The 18119-nt window shown below is 38.3% G+C and overlaps 1 protein-coding gene and 2 non-coding genes across 3 annotated transcripts in view; 2 read left to right on the forward strand and 1 right to left on the reverse strand.

The window, feature by feature from the left end:
- The first annotated feature begins 51 nt into the window (after positions 1 to 51).
- The window catches only part of SNX5 (sorting nexin 5), a 48709-nt gene continuing 30641 nt past the window's right edge, over positions 52 to 18119 (forward strand). Inside the window, exon 1 of the mRNA XM_043983244.1 lies at positions 52 to 604. Within this exon, the coding sequence (XP_043839179.1) occupies positions 557 to 604 (48 nt within the window). The 5' untranslated portion in view covers positions 52 to 556. The remainder of the gene's footprint in view (positions 605 to 18119) is intronic.
- LOC122745098 lies at positions 10443 to 10687 on the forward strand. The gene has a single exon (XR_006355387.1). It is a non-coding gene; the product is annotated as a small nucleolar RNA SNORD17 (small nucleolar RNA).
- On the reverse strand, positions 16204 to 16313 carry LOC122744832. Its single transcript, XR_006355174.1, has one exon. It is a non-coding gene; the product is annotated as a U6 spliceosomal RNA (small nuclear RNA).

Raw genomic sequence — 18119 nt, forward strand, 5'->3', positions numbered from 1 at the left:
TTTCCCTCGCTCCGCCCCCCTCACACTCTCGTCGCTTTGGGCAGTGGCCCCCTTAAAACTGTGAGACTCGGAGCGAGGCGCGGGAAGGGTGGTCACGTGGCCAGCCTCTGCTCTCGATTTCTTTTCCTTTCAAGCGTAGCCTCCAAGTCGCCATCTTGAGTTAGGGTTCTGGCGTGGACGGTGAATCCTGCGCAGCGGCTCATCTTGCAGGAAGACCAGACTTCTAGTGATAGGGCGGATAGCATCCTCTCTTCACTCCCTTCCTCCTCAAACGAGACCAGCTCCTAGGGCAGGGTGCGCAGAAAGGGGATCAAAATTTAGAGTTCCTTTGCCCGGCTCCAAAATGGTGGGCGGGCGGCGGGCCAGAAGTCGGGCCTGGCCTTGTAAGCTGCCACGTGCGGTTCGCTAGGGCGTTGCTGGGATGGTGGAGGAGTCCAGCGGCTTGGAGAGGCAGGGGCGGAGCCACGGGCCGACGGAGTGTAGGTACTTTAGCGGGGGCGGGGGCTAGAGGAGCCGCAGTCGCAGCTTCTCTTTTCCACTCGCTATCTTCTTCGCGATGGCCTCCGTTCCTGAGCTGCTGAAGCAGGAGGATGACCGGAGCAAGGTGAGCACAGGTGGAGCGGAGCCGCCCGTTCCACATAGATTGACTGCCTGCTCTCTTCACCCGCCCTATTTCTCTCGGTCTCGGGCGAGCAGCCCTCCAGAAGTCCCTTTAATCCTTTGTCTCTTGCTCTCTGCCGCCACGTTTCTTCTAGCTTCGATTTCCCCATCCTTTCTGACCTGTCACCCGTCCCCGCGCCCTCACTTCGTTGCTCCAGGCTTTCTCATCTTTTACTTTCCCTTTCACTCACCTCTTCTCTCGTTTGCCTGTACGTTGAAATGGACACGCTTCCTTTACACACACCTCCCCCTCTTACAGACACCTTATAATTGACACGCCGCCGAACCGATTGAAATGAACACACCGCATACCTTCTCCCAACACTCCCTACGTACTCCCCTTGACTCTTGAAAGCTGTTTTTCAGAGCTGCTCTATGAATTTTTTGTAGGGGTGAGTGGAAATCATACCACCTCCCCCCACAGCCTGTCGGTGGAGCATGTGTTTGTGTTTTCTCAGTGGAATGACAATAATACATTTTTTTAAAGCACTTTAAGGTTATGTGTGTGTTCTCGGTGGAATGATGATATTTTTTTTAGTACTTTAAGGTTGTGTGCGTTTTCAGTGAAATGATAAAGAACAATTTAGGGCTTATTAAAGGTTTGCTTAGGTCAACTTATTTGATATTTTCAGTAAATCCTGTGAAATAGGATATTTTCATTTTACAGGTGAAAGAATAGGCCCAGAGAAACTAAATGACTTTGTAGGCATCGTGCTGGTATTGTGTTTTTAGGTAGGATTTGAACGGGGATCTAGCCCTGGATGCACTGTGCAATGCTGTTGCATCTTTCCAGTAGACTGCAAACTGCGTTAGAGCAGACACTTTTATATCAAAGTTCCTTACACTGAGTAGGTGCTTATTAAATCGTGTGGTTGATTGTATTCTGAACCTGGCTTTCCCCTGCATAAGTACTGTGATGTGTGTACTTACTTGTTAGAACTGTTCCTTTGATGGTTCCCTCCAAGCTCTAGTTGAGTCCCGGATTGTATGGAAAAGACGAGCGATTATGACTATTTTATTGAGAATACGATAAAGGGACTATGAAATAGGTTAAATATTGTCTTTTGAAATTTTGCCTTGTGGCGTTTTTGTGCTAATGAGAAAACTAGCAGGGGTGGGTTTTTTTTTCCCCTATGGAATGAATGTGGAGAATTTGTCAATTTTGTTAAAAACAAGAATTGATCTTTGATCTTGTGTTCTTCACATTGTTTTGTCCTCGAGTTTATTTCTCCTGGGAAGAACTTTCTTTGGCCCTCATGTTGGGAAATCGAATAAATGTAAGAAAAATTACATACTACATACACTTTAGTACATCGCTCCTGAACATTGCAAGTGTTCATTTTAGTTGAGCATGGGGCTCACATCTTCCATTGTCAAGGATTATGTAAACTAACTCCCTTTTTCTGTACAAATGTTGAAAATTATGAAAGAACTTAATCTGGATAATACTAGCCAATTTTTAAGTTTATTGAAAGACTTTTGAAATGTGAACTATACCCTCTTCCTTTCAACCCCTTTTACTCCTACACCAGACAAAAGTATGACAGTTGTATGTGAGTGCAATATGTAACATCTTTGATATTTTGGATCAGATTTTTTTTTTTAGCCAACATGTGTAATCATTCCACTAGCACACTTTTTTTAGTCAGCAATTTTTAAAGTTTTATTTTAATTTTTGTTTTCAGTTCCAAATTTTCTCCCTTCACCTCTCCCACTCATTGAGAAGACAAAAATACTCATATATATGAAGTCCACTAGCATATGATTAAAGCTCCCCCCCTTCTTCCCTTAAATTTACATGAAGTATCAATCCCATGCCCTGGAGGCTATACCCCAAATAATGTGGAACTTGGGTACAAAGTCTCTCCCCTCTCATTCTTGCTTAATGACCAGTTCACCTACTCTTCTAGTCATGTGTCCTTGATGATTACTTTTTTATGTTACTAATGTTTACTGAAGTCTGCATCTTTTCCATTCATTACTCTTTGAATTAGTGGCATTTTTGATTCCTAGTAAAAATTTAAAAATAAATATTTGGTTGTAATTTCACTTAAGCTCTTTATGTTAAAATTGTTTACTAGATAGGCAAGTATTTGAAGGTAATAAGTTCCATTGGGTGGAGATTTTCTTTGAAAAAGTAATGACCATCTTTTCCATTAATAGTAAGATTTTATTCTATGGCTTATTGAGCAAATTTTATCTCATTGGTCAGGTTCCTGCATTTTTAACATGACTTTTTGGCTCAAATAAAACAGAGCCTGATTATTTCAACAAGAGGGTCATTGTTTCCTGTATGAGTTATTGAAATGCTACTTTGTATGGCAGGGATCTTGGTTTGATGTACATTTTTTGTGTGGGGGAGTAGGTGTAATAAACTAGTATTTTGTGTGAGAGACAGATGAAGTTAATAAAGTACTCCTTCATGATTCTTGATACTGCATGAAAACTAGCCACATGTATTTGAGAGTAGATATTTCTTTGTCTTGTGTTTTGCAAAGGAGTGGGAAGGGAGGGTTCAGCTGACATTGCAACATTCCTGGTTTTCTATTTCCTGTTTGCCCTATTTCCCCCTTTGCAATTAGAAGTCTTCAAAGAGTTAGGGAGTGAAACCATGTTTTTGCCTTGCAAATGGTCCTAGGGTAGGGATGAAAAGGTAAGGTAACACTAGCAATTTCTGTTGCTATTTGTATTTACTATAAAATTGTTACCAACTGGATAACTGGATTGCTTCAGGAACTTCCATTGGGCTTTCTATTTGAATCTTTTTTTTTTTTGGTGAGGCAATTGGGGTTAAGTGACTTGCCCAAGGTCACACAGCTAGTAAGTGTCAAGTGTCTGAGGTTGGATTTGAACTCAGGTCCTCCTGAATCCAGGGCCGGTGTTTAATCCACTGCACCACCTAGCTGCCCCGATTTATTTCTTTTTTAAAAAGTGAACCTCCCATGCCAGATAACAGTCCCAGGATTAATTGCTATCTTTTAACTTTCTACTCGGTGTGAACAAAAGTTGAGTGCTGCACTTATCTGGAGAAACTTGCTTTTGACACTTACTAGTTGTGTTATAAGAGCAAGTTACTTAACCTTATCCTCGGTTTCCTTATTTCTAAAATATGGGATAAGACCCATATTCACTCATATTGAGTGTATTTACTCATAGGGTTGTTATGAAGGTGAAATGAGATTATGTATAGTGTTTTGGAAACTTTACTAATTTAAATATCAGCTATTAACAATTTAAATATATATTAAAAGGAGTCATGTTCCTGTAAGACTGCTTGTTTAAAACTAAAATCTATGCTCCTCATACTCAGTCATAACTATAATAGGAAAAAATATTAAATTGCATATATTTTGTGCCAAATCTTTGCTAACATTTAAAATAAAATGATCATGGTAGTCCTACAAAGATGCCTTATAGACAGCATTACTTAACCTGCTGGAATCATAAATTTGTTTGATAGGCTTATTTGGTTTTCCTGCCTTGCTCCAGAGTTCTCTTGGTTTTTGCTTGTTAGCCATCTACATGTCTGTTTTTCCAGGAACATGGGATTTGAAGTAGTTGGGAGCAGGTTCTTCTATGTTGTGGGGCTGCCTTTTCATGATGCTATCTTGAGGTATTCCTCAGGCTATTAGGATCATCTTTGGGATCTCCTTTGTTGTTGTACAATCTGTCCTTAAAGTAATTGCAAATGTTCATATATGCTTTGATCTTCTTGTCCTGGTATTTTTCCCCTTTTCTTTCCACCTCTCCCTTCCCCCCTCCCCCCAACTATGAAAGGGAAAGAGTAGGAAGAAAAAAAGAGTCTTCAGGGCCACATTGCAACCACATTCAAAGTCGAACCTCATAAAAGACAATAATTTTCCTCCCAGTGTGAAAGATTTCTTGGGAGGACTCTGGGACAGATGATAACTTTCTTTTTCTTTCTTTCTTTCTTTTTTTAAAAAATATTTTGGGGGCAGGTGGGACAGTGAGGGTTAAGTGACTTGCCCAGGGTCACATAACTAGTGTCAAGTGTCTGAGGTCACATTTGAACTCAGGTCCTCCTGAATCCAGGGCCAGCGCTTTATCAACTGTGCCACCTAGCTTTCCCAGATGTTAACTTTTTCTGAACAGATAGGATTGTAGAGGGAAGAATACAAATGATGCAGAAGAGGTGAGAACAATTTTTTTCTTTCTAAAAATATATGCAGCATTTTTTCAATTTTATTTTGTTTTCAAATTTCTTTTATTTTTTCTTTATACTCATGGCATTTTATTCCTTCAGGTCCTCCTAGACTAGTTATTTATGGATTCCAGAATATATTTAAAGGGTAGTTCTTAGAACTAGTGGGAAAACTGCTACTTGTATGTATAGGTGTTTGGGAGTAAGGAGGGAAAGGGTCAGAACAGAATGAGATATAGCCAAGCCACGGTATAGTTTCAACACATCCCTTTTTCTCCATCACTCCACAGCAAATTAATCCTAATCCTTTCCCCAGTGAAGTCTGAGCAGGCCGTGAGTGGCGTCCCTCAGATTCTTATGCTTGATTGACTTACTGATATTTCCTGCTTCTGAGAAGAACTGGGACCTTTACTGCCCAATCAATATCTTTTTTTTTGTTTTTTTTAGTGAGGCAATTGGGGTTAAGTGACTTGCCCAGCGTCACACAGCTAGCAAGTGTTAAGTGTCTGAGGCCGGATTTGAACTCAGGTACTCCTGACTCCAAGGCCAGTGCTCTATCCACTGTGCCATCTAGCTGCCCCCCAATCAATATCTTAACTCAGCCTGTTGAATACTTAAACTTGTACCTCTGTTTTCACATTTTTCTACCAAATGTCAGATATGGCAATAAGATAAAATCTTGGATATTTTGTTGAATAGGTTCTTCCCTGATTTCCCTTAAAGATTCATCAGCTTCATGATTATATGAACTCTAGATGTCATAAAAGTTCCTTCATATCACCTTTCCTAAATTGCATTTTGTCTGTTTGAACAAAGGGTTCTGTGAGAATTTTGATACGCAATTTTCTCCTTGCTAAAATATTAAACATAGAGCCCAAAGGACTGTGAAGCTGTGCATACCCTTTGACCCAGCAATACCACTTTTGGGTCTTTTTCCCAAAGAGATCATGGAAAGGGGAGAAGGACCCACACGTACAAAGATATTTATAGCTGCTCTTTATGTTGTGGCAAGGAATTGGAAGTTGAGGGGATGCCCATCAATTGGGGAATGGCTGGACAAGTTGTAGTATATGAATGTAATGGAATACTATTGTGCTGTAAGAAACGATGAACAGGAGGAGTTCAGAGAAACCTGGAAGGTCTTGCATGGACTGATGATGAGTGAGATGAGCAGAACCAGAAGAACATTGTACACAGTATCATCAACATTGTGTGTTGACCTACTGTGATGGACTATATTCTTCTCACCAATGCAGTGATACAGAAGAGTTCCAGGGAACTCATGATGAAGGAGGATCTCCAAATCCAGGAAAAAAACCACAAAACTGTGGAGTATAGATGCTGAATGAACCATACTATTTCTTTTGTTTTTGGTGCTGTTGTTTTTCTATTTTGAGGTTTTTCCTCGTTGCTCTGATTTTTCTCTTATAATATGACTAATGCAGAAATGTTTAATGTTATTATATATATATAAATATACATATACATACATACATACATATACACACACACACACACACACACACACATATAAAACCTATATCAGATTACCTGCTGTCTAGGGAAGGGGGGAGGGAGAAAAATCTGAAATTGGAAAGCCTGTATAAACAAAAGTTGAGAACTATCTTTACATGTAACGGGAAAAAAATTAAAAAAATAATAACCAGAGAATTTTTTCAACTTTTTTTGGGGGCAACTTTCTTTACATTGTATCCAGTATCCTGTGTTCCATATCTTTAGTTTCCCCTTCCCCAGACCAGCATTTATATGTTGTAGAATATATTTTAAATCCTACCTTCATGACCAAATTGGTTTGGTAAATTCTATATAAAGAAGTAGAGGGCTGATTTGATGTTATTAAGAATGACCATGTGAGTTAAAAGAGAGCCCCTTTCCAAGCCTGGTGTTTTTGTAGTGGATCACTGGAGTGTTTTCTCTCAAAGCCTGTGGTCCCTAAATTACTGTTTAGAGTGAAATGCCCTAGTGCAGAGGGGTCAAGCAGTGGCTACCTGCAAAGCTCAGGAGTTTGGCAGAACCTGCTTAAAATGTAATTAGAAAACATTTAACGAAATAAAGTCAAAATACAGTATGACTGATGATATAAATTTGGGGTGTTCTAAGGCACCAGTGGACTGCATTTCTATTTGAGTGACACCATAGATCTAATGCAACCTCTCACTTGACTCACTGTCAGTGTCCCTGATTCCACCTTTCCCTTTCTAATCTATTATTCACACAACTGCCAAAATAATTTTCCTAAAGCAAAGATAGATCTGATTATATCACTCTCCTGCCCTAGAACCTTCAGCAATTCCCTGTTGCCTCTGGAATAAAATGAAAATTCCCCACCTTGGTATTTGAAGCCTTTTGCAGTCTGGCTGTAGCCTACTTTTTCCAGGATTGTTTCACATGATAACCCTTTGCGTGTTATATGTTCCAGTCAAACTAGCCTATTTTCTGTTCTCTAGATTTGATGTTCTATCTCCCATAGCCTCCCTTCCTGGAATGTTCTCTTTCTTTATGTCTGCCTCCAGAAATCTCTAGTTTCTTACCAAACTTAATTGGATCTGTGTACATGTTTTTAGCTCCCCAGTAAAGAAATAAATTCCTTGAGTATGAGGGGTGGTTTTTGATTTTTCTTTATATGCTCAGTGCTGTCATCAATTAAGAATTTCAGCACCTACTGTGGGCTTGGCACTGTCCATACAAAGTAGATGCATGTTGAATTGTATTGAACCAAAACCGAGAAAAAGACCTATTTGTACAAAAATATTTATAGCAGGTTTTTTTGGTGGGGGTGTGTGTGTGTGTGTGTGTTTGGTGGTAGCTAAGAATTGGACATCAAAGGGATGCCCATCAATTGGGAAATGGCTAAACAAGCTGTGGTGTATGATTATAATGGAATATTATTGTGCTACAAGAAATGACAAGCAGGATGATTTCAGAAAGGCCTGGAAAGACTTATATGAACCAATGTACAGTGATGTGAGCAGAACCAGGAGAATGTTGCAACATTGTTCAGTGAAGAATTGTGAATGATTTAACTATTCTCTGCAATACAATGATCCAAGACAATCTCAAAGCATTAATGATGAAGCATCCTGTCCACCCCCAAAGAAAGAACTGATATTGATTGAACACAGACTGAAACATGCTATTTGTCACTTTCTTTGTCTTATACAAAATGAATAATATAGTTACGTTTTATATAGTTGCACATGTATAACCTATATCTGCTTGCTTACCCCTTTGGGGAGGGATGAAGGATAAAATTTGGAACTAAACTTTAAATAAAAATATTTATCAAAATAAATTGTATTGAATCTCTTCGTTTTACAGATGAGGAAACTGAGGCACAAAAATGTTACATGAATTGCTTAAGATCACTTTCAGGTAATAGCAAAGCCGGGGTTAAAACCCAAGCCCTGTGACTTCAGATCAAATTTTTAAACTACCATGTTGCATCCTGCATCATCACGCTTTGTATATATTTGGTTTTATTTCTTGACTTTCTGTATTACCTTTAAAAATTTTAAAAAAGAGTTTATAAATTTGTCCTACAAGATCACATATGTAGAAATAACACATTAAATGATTTGTCAAATATACAGTTTAAAAGTTCAGTTTATCTATGGAACTATAGGCAAAGGTATGTCAAAAAAGATATGTTTTTTTTTGCCTAGGCTTCCAGAATTTCCAGTATAAAGCTCTTTATAAAAGTCAGACTAGCACAGGAGATTTTAACTTAGGCTCTGACTTTTAACAGATTTTTATTAATTGTATTCCAATGTAATTGGTTACCTTTGGAATCTATTTTATTTTATGCCTTTTAAAACACGGCTGTGAGGAGTCTGTAGACTTGACCACGCTGCCAAAGGAGAGCCAGTTCCAACAAATAAAGTCAGGCCCCTGGACTAGCAGTAGTAGTTTCTTACCCAGCAAATTTCTCAAAAGTTAAGAGAATGTTGCAGTCCCTCATCTTTGTGGGGCTTTTTCTTTGAATGATATGCTAGGAAGTTAAATATAATGTAATCCTGTGGGGTAGAAGTTTGAAATAAGAGGGATGAGCACAAAGTATCATTAGCTTTGTGATGATGAAGTATTGTTGGTTTTCTTTTTAAAAAAATTTTGGTTTTCCTAGGCTAGTCTAGAATTTGATCAAGGAAAGTATTGCTTTTCTATGTAACAAAAAAATAATTTTAATATTTTTCCATATTAAGGTGGTTTGTTGATGCAGTCAGATGAGCTACATGAAATTAAATTGGAGGTTAAGAATGAAAATAAAAGGAAGAACACTTAGATCTAAAATACTTCAAGACCCTTCTCCCTGTTGGTTTCATGGTAAAATACAAGAATACTTTGCTTAGTTGGATATTAACCCAAAACAAACCTATTGTATTCAAGAAGAAGAAAAACAGCTCAACAAATCTTAGGTTTAAGACCAGTTGAATCCTTTTTGATATAGGAGGGCTACTTGACTATTGTTAGATGTACTAACTTTATAATTATTTGAGGTTTCACAATATGCCATTAAAAATCAGATTCACAAGCAAGAAAAGCCTTGTTTCTATAAGTGCTTGCTCTTTCTTTTTTTCTTTTTGCAGGGGAATGGGGGTTAAGTGTCTGAGGCAGGATTTGAACTCAGATCCTCCTGAATCCAGGGCCAGTGCTTTATCCACTGCGCCACCCAGTTGCCCCCTGTAACCAGTTTTGAAAGTAATATTGAAAATATTTTTGATTGGGACATAGGGAGGAAATAAGTGGAATAATGCTTTAAGGTCTGCAGTAGTACTTAACAAACATTCCATTTTAGCCATGTAAATAATTCTGTGAGTTAGGTACTTACTGTCATTGTTAGATCTCCTCTATAGATGAGGAAACAGATTCAGTTAAGTGACTTGACCATGGTCCTTTAGCCTAGTAGGTGTTGGAGGCTGGATTTGACTTGAGGTCTTCCTGGATCGGGGGCCAGTATTGTGTCTTTTACATAGAATAGGGAAGAGTGCTGTATTGGGAATTGGAAGACATGAGTTTAAATCGCATCTATGCTATTTATTATTTTTGTGGCTTGGAGAAACTCTCCGGGGCATTTGCTTCCTTGTATGTAAAATTCTGCTATTGGACTAGGAGACTCGGGCCTCCTTCCAGGTCTACATCTATGACCATCTACCATGCTAGGAAAGAGGTTTTTTTTTTTTTTTTTTTTTTGCAGGGCAATGGGGGTTAAGTGACTAGCCCAGGGTCACACAGCTAGTAAGTGTCAAGCGTCTGAGGCCAGATTTGAACTCAGGTACTCCTGAATCCAAGGCAGGTGCTTTATCCACTGCGCCACCTAGCTGCCCCCAATAAATGAGTAAACAAGCTTTTTTTTGGTGGGGCAATGGGGGTTAAGTGACTTGCCCAGGGTCACACAGCTAAGTAATTGTCAAGTGTCTGAGGCCGAATTTGAACGAATCCAGGGCGGGTGCTTATTCACTTCGCCATCTAGCCGCTCCCATGCTAGGAAAGAGTTTAAACCAGGATACCTTAGATGTCAGATTAATCTGCCTTAAGGGAAATCGGAGCATATGTCTATTCTTTTTGGTTCCATGTCCGAATCTGTCCTTGGCTTGCGGCATATGTGAAATGATGATGAAGTTTATCCATTCTCTGAGTGTGCTGCTCTGCCCTTCCTGCAGTTCTCAGTTCCTGTTCTAGGACCTGAGTTATGAGACCTCCAGATGCCCTCCAGGCTTGCAGTGTTTTACTGTAGGTGGCAGGTGTGTGTGGTGGTCTTACTAGTAGGAAGGAATGATGTCAGCAGGGGTGGAACCCTATCCCTTTAGGGTCCCATCTTGCCAAGAAGAATGACTGGTGTCTGATCACATGCTGCAGCCTTTAAGCTGTTTCTTTGATATTGGCTCACCAACTGAGCCATGAATTATGGACACTGGGTCAGCGTTAGGTCATAAATCTTGGATCCCCAATGCCCACAGCAGGCCTTTGTTACACCTTTAGATGCCACTGACCCACTAAGATGCAGTTGGAATGAGGGAAAGGACTTTTAAAAAATGTTTGTATCTATGATGCTTAGACAGAGTAGACTCTTAAGGGATTTTTGCTAATTGATGGAGGAAAATGATTAGAGGATTGGATGAATTAGTAGAGAGTAGTTGGGCCAGCCTGAATTCTATTGCCATCTCCTCTACCTATCTTAGGCAAGATTTCACTTGTAAAGGAATTGTTCATTTGTAGAATGAAGAGATTGGAGAAGGTCACTAAGGCCCTTTTAGCTTTTGAGCCAGTAATTGAGAGGAAAATAAAGGAACCAGAAGATTAAATAAACATGTATTAGTAGGCTGACTAAAAGTGGTTCACGGCAGTGTTACCATAGGTTGCTTGCTATCATTACAATAAAATTGCACAACTGTTGTAAATGTGGTTGACTTTTAACCTATTAGTTGTTGTAGAAGGGGCAGTCACTGTTTTTGTTAGTTTCTAGGGGATCTTGGAACAACTGTTCGATTTGGGTATATCTTTTTTTAAAACTAAAATTAAAGTTAATAGTAACACTGTGAAATGCATATTGTGTATTATCTAATTTGTCTTGTATTCTGAGAGTTCAGGTACATAGTTGTATTTAGGAATCATTTAATACACTTTTTTGTTTTCATAATGAAAAAAGAAGCAATATTAATGGGTAAATACTTCATTTAACTTTTTATATTTAGAAATCATTTAATACACATCTGTTTTGATAGTGAAAAACAAACAATATTGATATATAAACACATAACCTTTTTTTCACTATGATATTGAGAAATCTAATTTGGGTGCCAGTGTAGAAACTCCCAGTTGAAATCCAGCTTCAGACACTTCTAGCTGTGTGACCTTGGGCAAGTCACTTAACTTAGGTTTGCCTCTGTTTCCCCATCATTAAAATGGTCATAAGAGCACCTACCTCAGAGTTATTGTGGGGACCAGATGATATAATTGTAAAATGCTTAGTATACTGCCTGGCACATTTCGCTATAAAAAGGTTAATTATCATTATTATCATTATTATTTTGTTGTTCTTATTTTTTTCTTTGTCTTTTTGCAGGGCAATGAGGGTTAAAGTGACTTGCCCAGGGTCACACAGCTAGTAAGTGTCAATTGTCTGAGGCTGTATTTGAACTCAGGTCCTCCTGAATCCAGGGTCGGTGCTATATCCACTGCCCCACCTAGCTGCCCCAGAGGCTATCATCATTATATAAAATCTTAGAAATTTGCCTAAGGCCTTGAGATTGTGACTTATTAATTATGTAGGTATTAAATATCAGAGGGAGGCCAGGAACTCAGGTCACTTTCAATTCAAGGCTGGCTGCTTTTTCTGAAACAGATAATATTTCATTATTAACTATAACTCATTTGTTAAATACTTTAAGGCTTATGAAAATTCTCACGACCCTATGAGCTAGGTAGTGCAAGTATTATACCTACTTAGTGGAAAAGGGAAACCAAAGCCCAGAGAGGCTCCCTTGTTAGTAAGGCAGAGTAGAGATTCATCAAACCCACGTTTTTTCTGAACAAGCCTAGCCTTCTTTTCACAGAACCAAATCATTGTAAAACAAAGTTTATTTTCCCATAGGAATGGACTAGTTGATTTTCTCATCAAGGTCTCAACGTTAATGAATCATATGTGTGTGTGTGTGTGTGTGTGTGTGTGTGTGTGTGTGTGTGTGTGTGTGTGTGTGCGTGTGTGTGGCCAATAATATGGCATAAAAACAAAGAAACAACCATGACAAAGTTCCATAATTGTTTTGAGTTTTAAAATTCTACATCAAGACCTATATATAAAATGGGTCCTGTACATGTATTCTTAGTACCTCAATATACTAAAAAGTGTATATTAAGCACATAAAAAATGTGATACTGTATTAGAAATTTGAGCCATATAACTAAATAGATAGATTTTTTAAAAAAATGTGTGTTGGGAGAGTGAAGCTGTTGGGGGACAATATCCAGACTTGTGATTATATTGGTGTAGGATGTCTTAGATCAGGAAATGGTCAGGGTACACTTGCTTAGTGTTGGCACCTTCCCACTGAAATTACTTTTTGTTTACACTCTGTATATCTTGTTTGTTACAATTTTTTGTATGTTATCTCACCCATTAAAATGAGAGCTCCTCCCTAGTGCTTAGCACAATGCCTGGCACATAATCAGCACTTCATTAAAAGCTTGGTGGTGACACAACTAGCATGTATCAGCAGTAGGACTTGTCCTGAAGGCTCTCCAAAGGATTCCCAGGCCATTCCTCTAATTCCCGTACTGTGCTATTTGATACACATAGGCATTAGAGGAGTGACTTGGAAGTTCTTTATTATTTAAGGCAAGTCTTTCCAGGTTTGTCTGAAATCATCCCTTTCATTGTTTAGACAGTCCAGTAGGATTACACCATTCCATTCACATACTATAATTTCTTCAGCCATTTCCTAGTTGTTTTAGTTCTTTGTTAAAGTAAAAAGAGATGCAGATGCTATAAATATTTTTGTGCCTGTGGATTCTTTTCCTCTTTCTTTGAGGGACAGGCCTAAGTAGTATGTATCACTGAGTTGAGGGAGTGCATAATTAAGTGACTTTTGGAGCATAGTTCCAAATTGCTTTGCATAATTTCTGTACCAATTATAGCTACATAAATAGAGCATCATTGTGACTCTTCTCCCCCCACCTCCCAAAATGATTATTACTCCTTTTTAAAAAAATTATCTTTGCCATATTGATGGGTGTGAGGTGTAACTTCAGAATTACTTTGATTTGCTTTTCTGTTAGCGATTTGTAGCATTATGGTTGTTTCTTCCTATCCTTTTGAACATTTATCTATTAGGCAATAGCTTCTGTGCTTATAAATTTGAGCCAATATCCTGTTATATCCTGGATATGAGAGCCTTATGTAAAAAAGTTATTGCAAAGATGTTTTACCAAATTAACTGTTTCTCTTCTAATTTTGACAGCATTTTTCCTGTTAAATTTTATGTAAACAAAATTGTTTTTTTCTTTTTTAATTTATTTTAAAAAATTTATTATTTTTTTTAGTGAGGCAATTGGGGTTAAGTGACTTGCCCAGGGTCATACAGCTAGTAAGTGTTAAGTGTCTGAGGCCGGATTTGAACTCAGGTCCTCCTGACTCCAGGTTTGGTGCTCTATGCACTGCACCACCGAGCTGCCCCGTTTTTTTCTTCTGATCCTCTTTATCCTTTATTGTGGCATGAGCTCTATTCATAGTTGCAAAAGATATTTTCCTTGCTTCTCTACTTTGTGATGTGACCTTGTTTATAGAATACCCATTGGGAGCTTATTTTAGTATATAGTGTGAGATGTTGGTCTGTACCTAATTTCTGCCTGGCTATTTTCTTTGATAGTTATGCCAGAGGTTTTGGTTGAATTGTGAGTTTTTACCCCAATAGTTGGGGTCTTTAGGTTTATTGAATTCTATGCATCTGTAGACCATACACCTAATCAGTTCCACTGTTTAACTTTTCTATTTTTTCATCAGTACTAAAATAGTTTTAATTATTATTACAGCTTTGTAATATAGTTTGAGAGCTGTTATTGCTATTCCTTCTACCTTTCTACTATGTCATACCTTTCTTTTTTTGGTTATATCATATTTTAAAGAGAAATACCAAGTCTGACTTTCAGTTTTTTTCCCCCCTTTATCTTCTCTTACTAGGGAAATCTTGCAGAGCATGCTTTTACAGAATCACAAAATTTTATGATTGGAATTGCTTTAAGAGAACCACTGGAATTTTTTCTGACTAGTAGGATGTTGGTATATGCATTTATGCCACCAGTATGAGTCAGTCTTCTATGATTCAGGGCCATCATGTACACAGATGAAATGTCAGCTTTTTTTTTTTAAACATTGTAAAGTATATCCCTAAAACTAGAGTTGAAGATTCCCCAGCTGTGAATCTGCTGAACTATTTCAGCAGTTTCCAAAACTAAAAAGAGCACTGAATAAACTATCATAGAATGATACCAGGAATGAAAGCCAAGTTCGCTAACCCACAATCTGTAGAATCAGGTTAACAAGCATTTGTTAAATAATTATCTACTTTGCTAATTTCCTGTGCTAAATTCTGGGGATACAAAGAAAGGCAAAAAATAAACAGTTCTTGCTCTCTAGGAGTTTAATGAGTAAGACAACATGCAAACAAGTATGTACAAACAATATATATATATATATATATATATGATAAATTAGAAAGGACCAAGAAAGGTTTCTTTTGTTTGTTTGTTTGTTTGTTTGTTTTTAGTGAGGCAATTGGGGTTAAGTGACTTGCCTAGGGTCACACAGCTAGTAAGTATTAAGTGTCTGAGGCCGGATTTGAACTCAGGTACTCCTGACTCCAGGGCCGGTGCTCTATCCACTGTGCCATCTAGCTGCCCCCCAAGAAAGGTTTCTTAAAGAAGGTGTGATTTAAGTTGTGACTTGAGGGAAGCCAGGAAATGGAGTAAAAAATAGGGAGAGATTCCAAGCATGGGGTATACACAGTGAAAATAACTGGAGTTGGGAATTGGAGTGTTTAGTGTAAAAATTGATTTCATTGGATTGTGGAGGCCAGAAAGCTGATGAAATGGCTGATCCAGTCAAGGAACTTCTTTCTTGAGTGAGGCAACTGGTGGGGAGTCATAGCCAATTCTGCTCTTCTCTTTAAAAAAATAAATAAAATGAAATAAAATTTAAGAAATTAGTCAATTTTATTTTTACTTTTTTCCCCAGTCTTTTGACCACTTCTGTTCTCCATGATATTTTCGAAGATTACTAAGAGTGTCTTGGTAGTCATGTTGTCTAGTTCTTTTATTACTCTGGTTATTTCTGCTCAGAGAAAATAACCTAATCTCATGATGGTTAGGGGTACATAGGCATTCCCTTACCATCTCCCTACTTATCTTGGGTACCTTTTTTTTGTGGTGCAGTGAAGGGTAAGTGACTTCCCCAGGGTCACACAACTAGTAAGTGTCAAGTGTCTAAGGTCAGATTTGAACTCAGGTCCTCCTGAATCCAGGGCTGGTGCTTTATCTACTATGCCACCTAGCTGCCTGGTATCATTTTTAAAAGCAATTTTAATTCTGTCTTTTCTAACTTAAAGGTCACTTTCCTTGATAGATTAAAAAATATGGAAGCAAGATAAGTTGAACATCTCCTTTTTCTCTAGCTCTTTATCATCCCAGCTTCTATGTGATTCTCCTTTTGCCTAATTTAGGTTTTTCCCCCAAAAAACCTCCTTTTTTGTACTAGGTTTTCTTGCCATTTTTGTCAACTCTTTTTAAAATTTAAAAGTCAATTTCTCTGTGCATCCACATTGGTCTCTTGGCCAATTTTCCTTTTTCCTCATCCTAATTGTCTTTTTTTTTTTAATATGGAACGCTTCATGAATTTGCGTGTCATCCTTGTGCAGGGGCCATGCTGCTAATCTTCTCTGTATCGTTCCAATTTTAGTATATGTGCTGCTGAAGCGAGCACCTAATTGTCTTTTAATGTGTTAAGAATTTGATTTAATGTCTCCATTTTCCCTGGTCCTTCCCTTTAGAATTTTAGGTCATTTAGGATTCGTGTCTAATTTTCCTTAAAGATTGTAGGATTCCATGTTCACTTCTCCCTTCCACCCCCCAATAACAAAAAAAGCATCCAGCTCCTCATCGTTTAGGCTTTTCTCTTTTTAGTTTTTTTTTTTTTACCTTTTGAAGGATGAAATGATCATTAAGGTAATTAAATTATTAGCCATTCTGCTTTTGGTAAAGTTCCATCAGTTATCTGGTTAATTGAGGTAGCCCATTACTGCTAGTCATGCTCTTGTGCATGACTTGTGATCAGAAATCAGGTGTTTAGATCTCCCCTCCCCCGATGAAATCAGGAAATATCATTAAAAAAAGAGATATGAAAAGCATGACACAACTATCCAGAATCAGCGCTGCGTCCAGTGAAAAAGTCTTTGTCATCATGGTTTTGTGCTTCTTGCTCTTGCAAGAAGACCTAGAGTAAAATAGAGCACTTTCTGGAGTGAAGAAGTGATTGGTTCCATTTTCCTGGCTAGAGTCTATGCCCATTTGGAAGATTGTGCATGTTCAGTTCTGGAGGCCACATTTTAGGAAGACCTGCCATTATTTGCAGAGCATGTCAAGGAAAGGGAGAATCAGAATGGGTCAAGAAGGGCTTTAGGTTTGTAACATGAAGATTGGTTGAAGTAGCTAGAGATATTTAGCTTGAAAAAGAGAAGATTTGGTGACAGGCCAGTTGTCTTCAAGTAGTTATAGAGCTGTTATGTGGAAGAACTATTACACTTGTTCTTGGCTTCAGAAGGCTGAGCTAGGAATAAGGGCTAGGACTTGCATCGAGGCAGATTTCAGTTCCACCTAAAGAGAAACTTCCTTTGAGAAATGCTTGTGTGGAGGGTGTGTAGTTGGCCTCAGACATCCCTTCTAATGGAGAACTTCTTCCTTTTTGATTCTAAGGCAGAAAACCTGGACGGGGACCTGAGATTTCCTGCTTATTAAGTTTAGTATATCACTATAGATAAACCACTCAAATGGCTCTGAGCCTCAGTTTCCTCACCTGTAAAATGGGATTAGGTCATAATGTTATTTTCTTGCATGGTTGTTGACTGGAGAAAGTCACTTAATAAACAAAAAAAAATTACATAAATCTGAAGTCGTTAATGTCTTATTGCTTGATGTAGATGGTTTAAGAGACTACTGAAGAGCAAAATTGTTCAACCCTTACTTTGTATTTTAAAACAAAATAATCTTAACCCTGGTTAAAGGTATAACTTTAAAAGGAATTAAGCCTAAATTGGGGATTATAAAAAGATTTAGAATTGGAAGGGACCTTGAGCTCATCTTGACAAACTGCCTTAATTTACAGATGAAGAAATTGAGATCAGAGTGCTTAAATGATCTAAGTAACAGCACAGGTAGTAAGCAGGATCTGGATTTGAACTTGGTTCTGTCATTTTGATTCTGTCCACTCTTCCTGACCCCATTTGGGGTTTTCTTGGCAAAGATACTAGAGTGCTTTGTCATCTCCTCCAGCTCATTTTACAGATGAGGAAACTAAGGCAAATGGGATTAAGTGATTTGCCCAGTATTACCTATCTAGTAAGTGTCTGAGCTCATACTTGAACTGAGGTTTTCCTGACTCCAGGCTGGGTGCTCTATCCACTGTCCCACCTCACTGCCCTAGGAACTTCTTGAACTTTACCTCTGACTCTTTTTCACTGTCACAACCCTTTGTTCAAATGTCAGTGAATCCTCATTGCCAACCTTTGAGCCT

The sequence above is a fragment of the Dromiciops gliroides genome, chromosome 2, assembly GCF_019393635.1.
Source record: "Dromiciops gliroides isolate mDroGli1 chromosome 2, mDroGli1.pri, whole genome shotgun sequence".
Classification (NCBI taxonomy): Eukaryota; Metazoa; Chordata; class Mammalia; order Microbiotheria; family Microbiotheriidae; genus Dromiciops; species Dromiciops gliroides.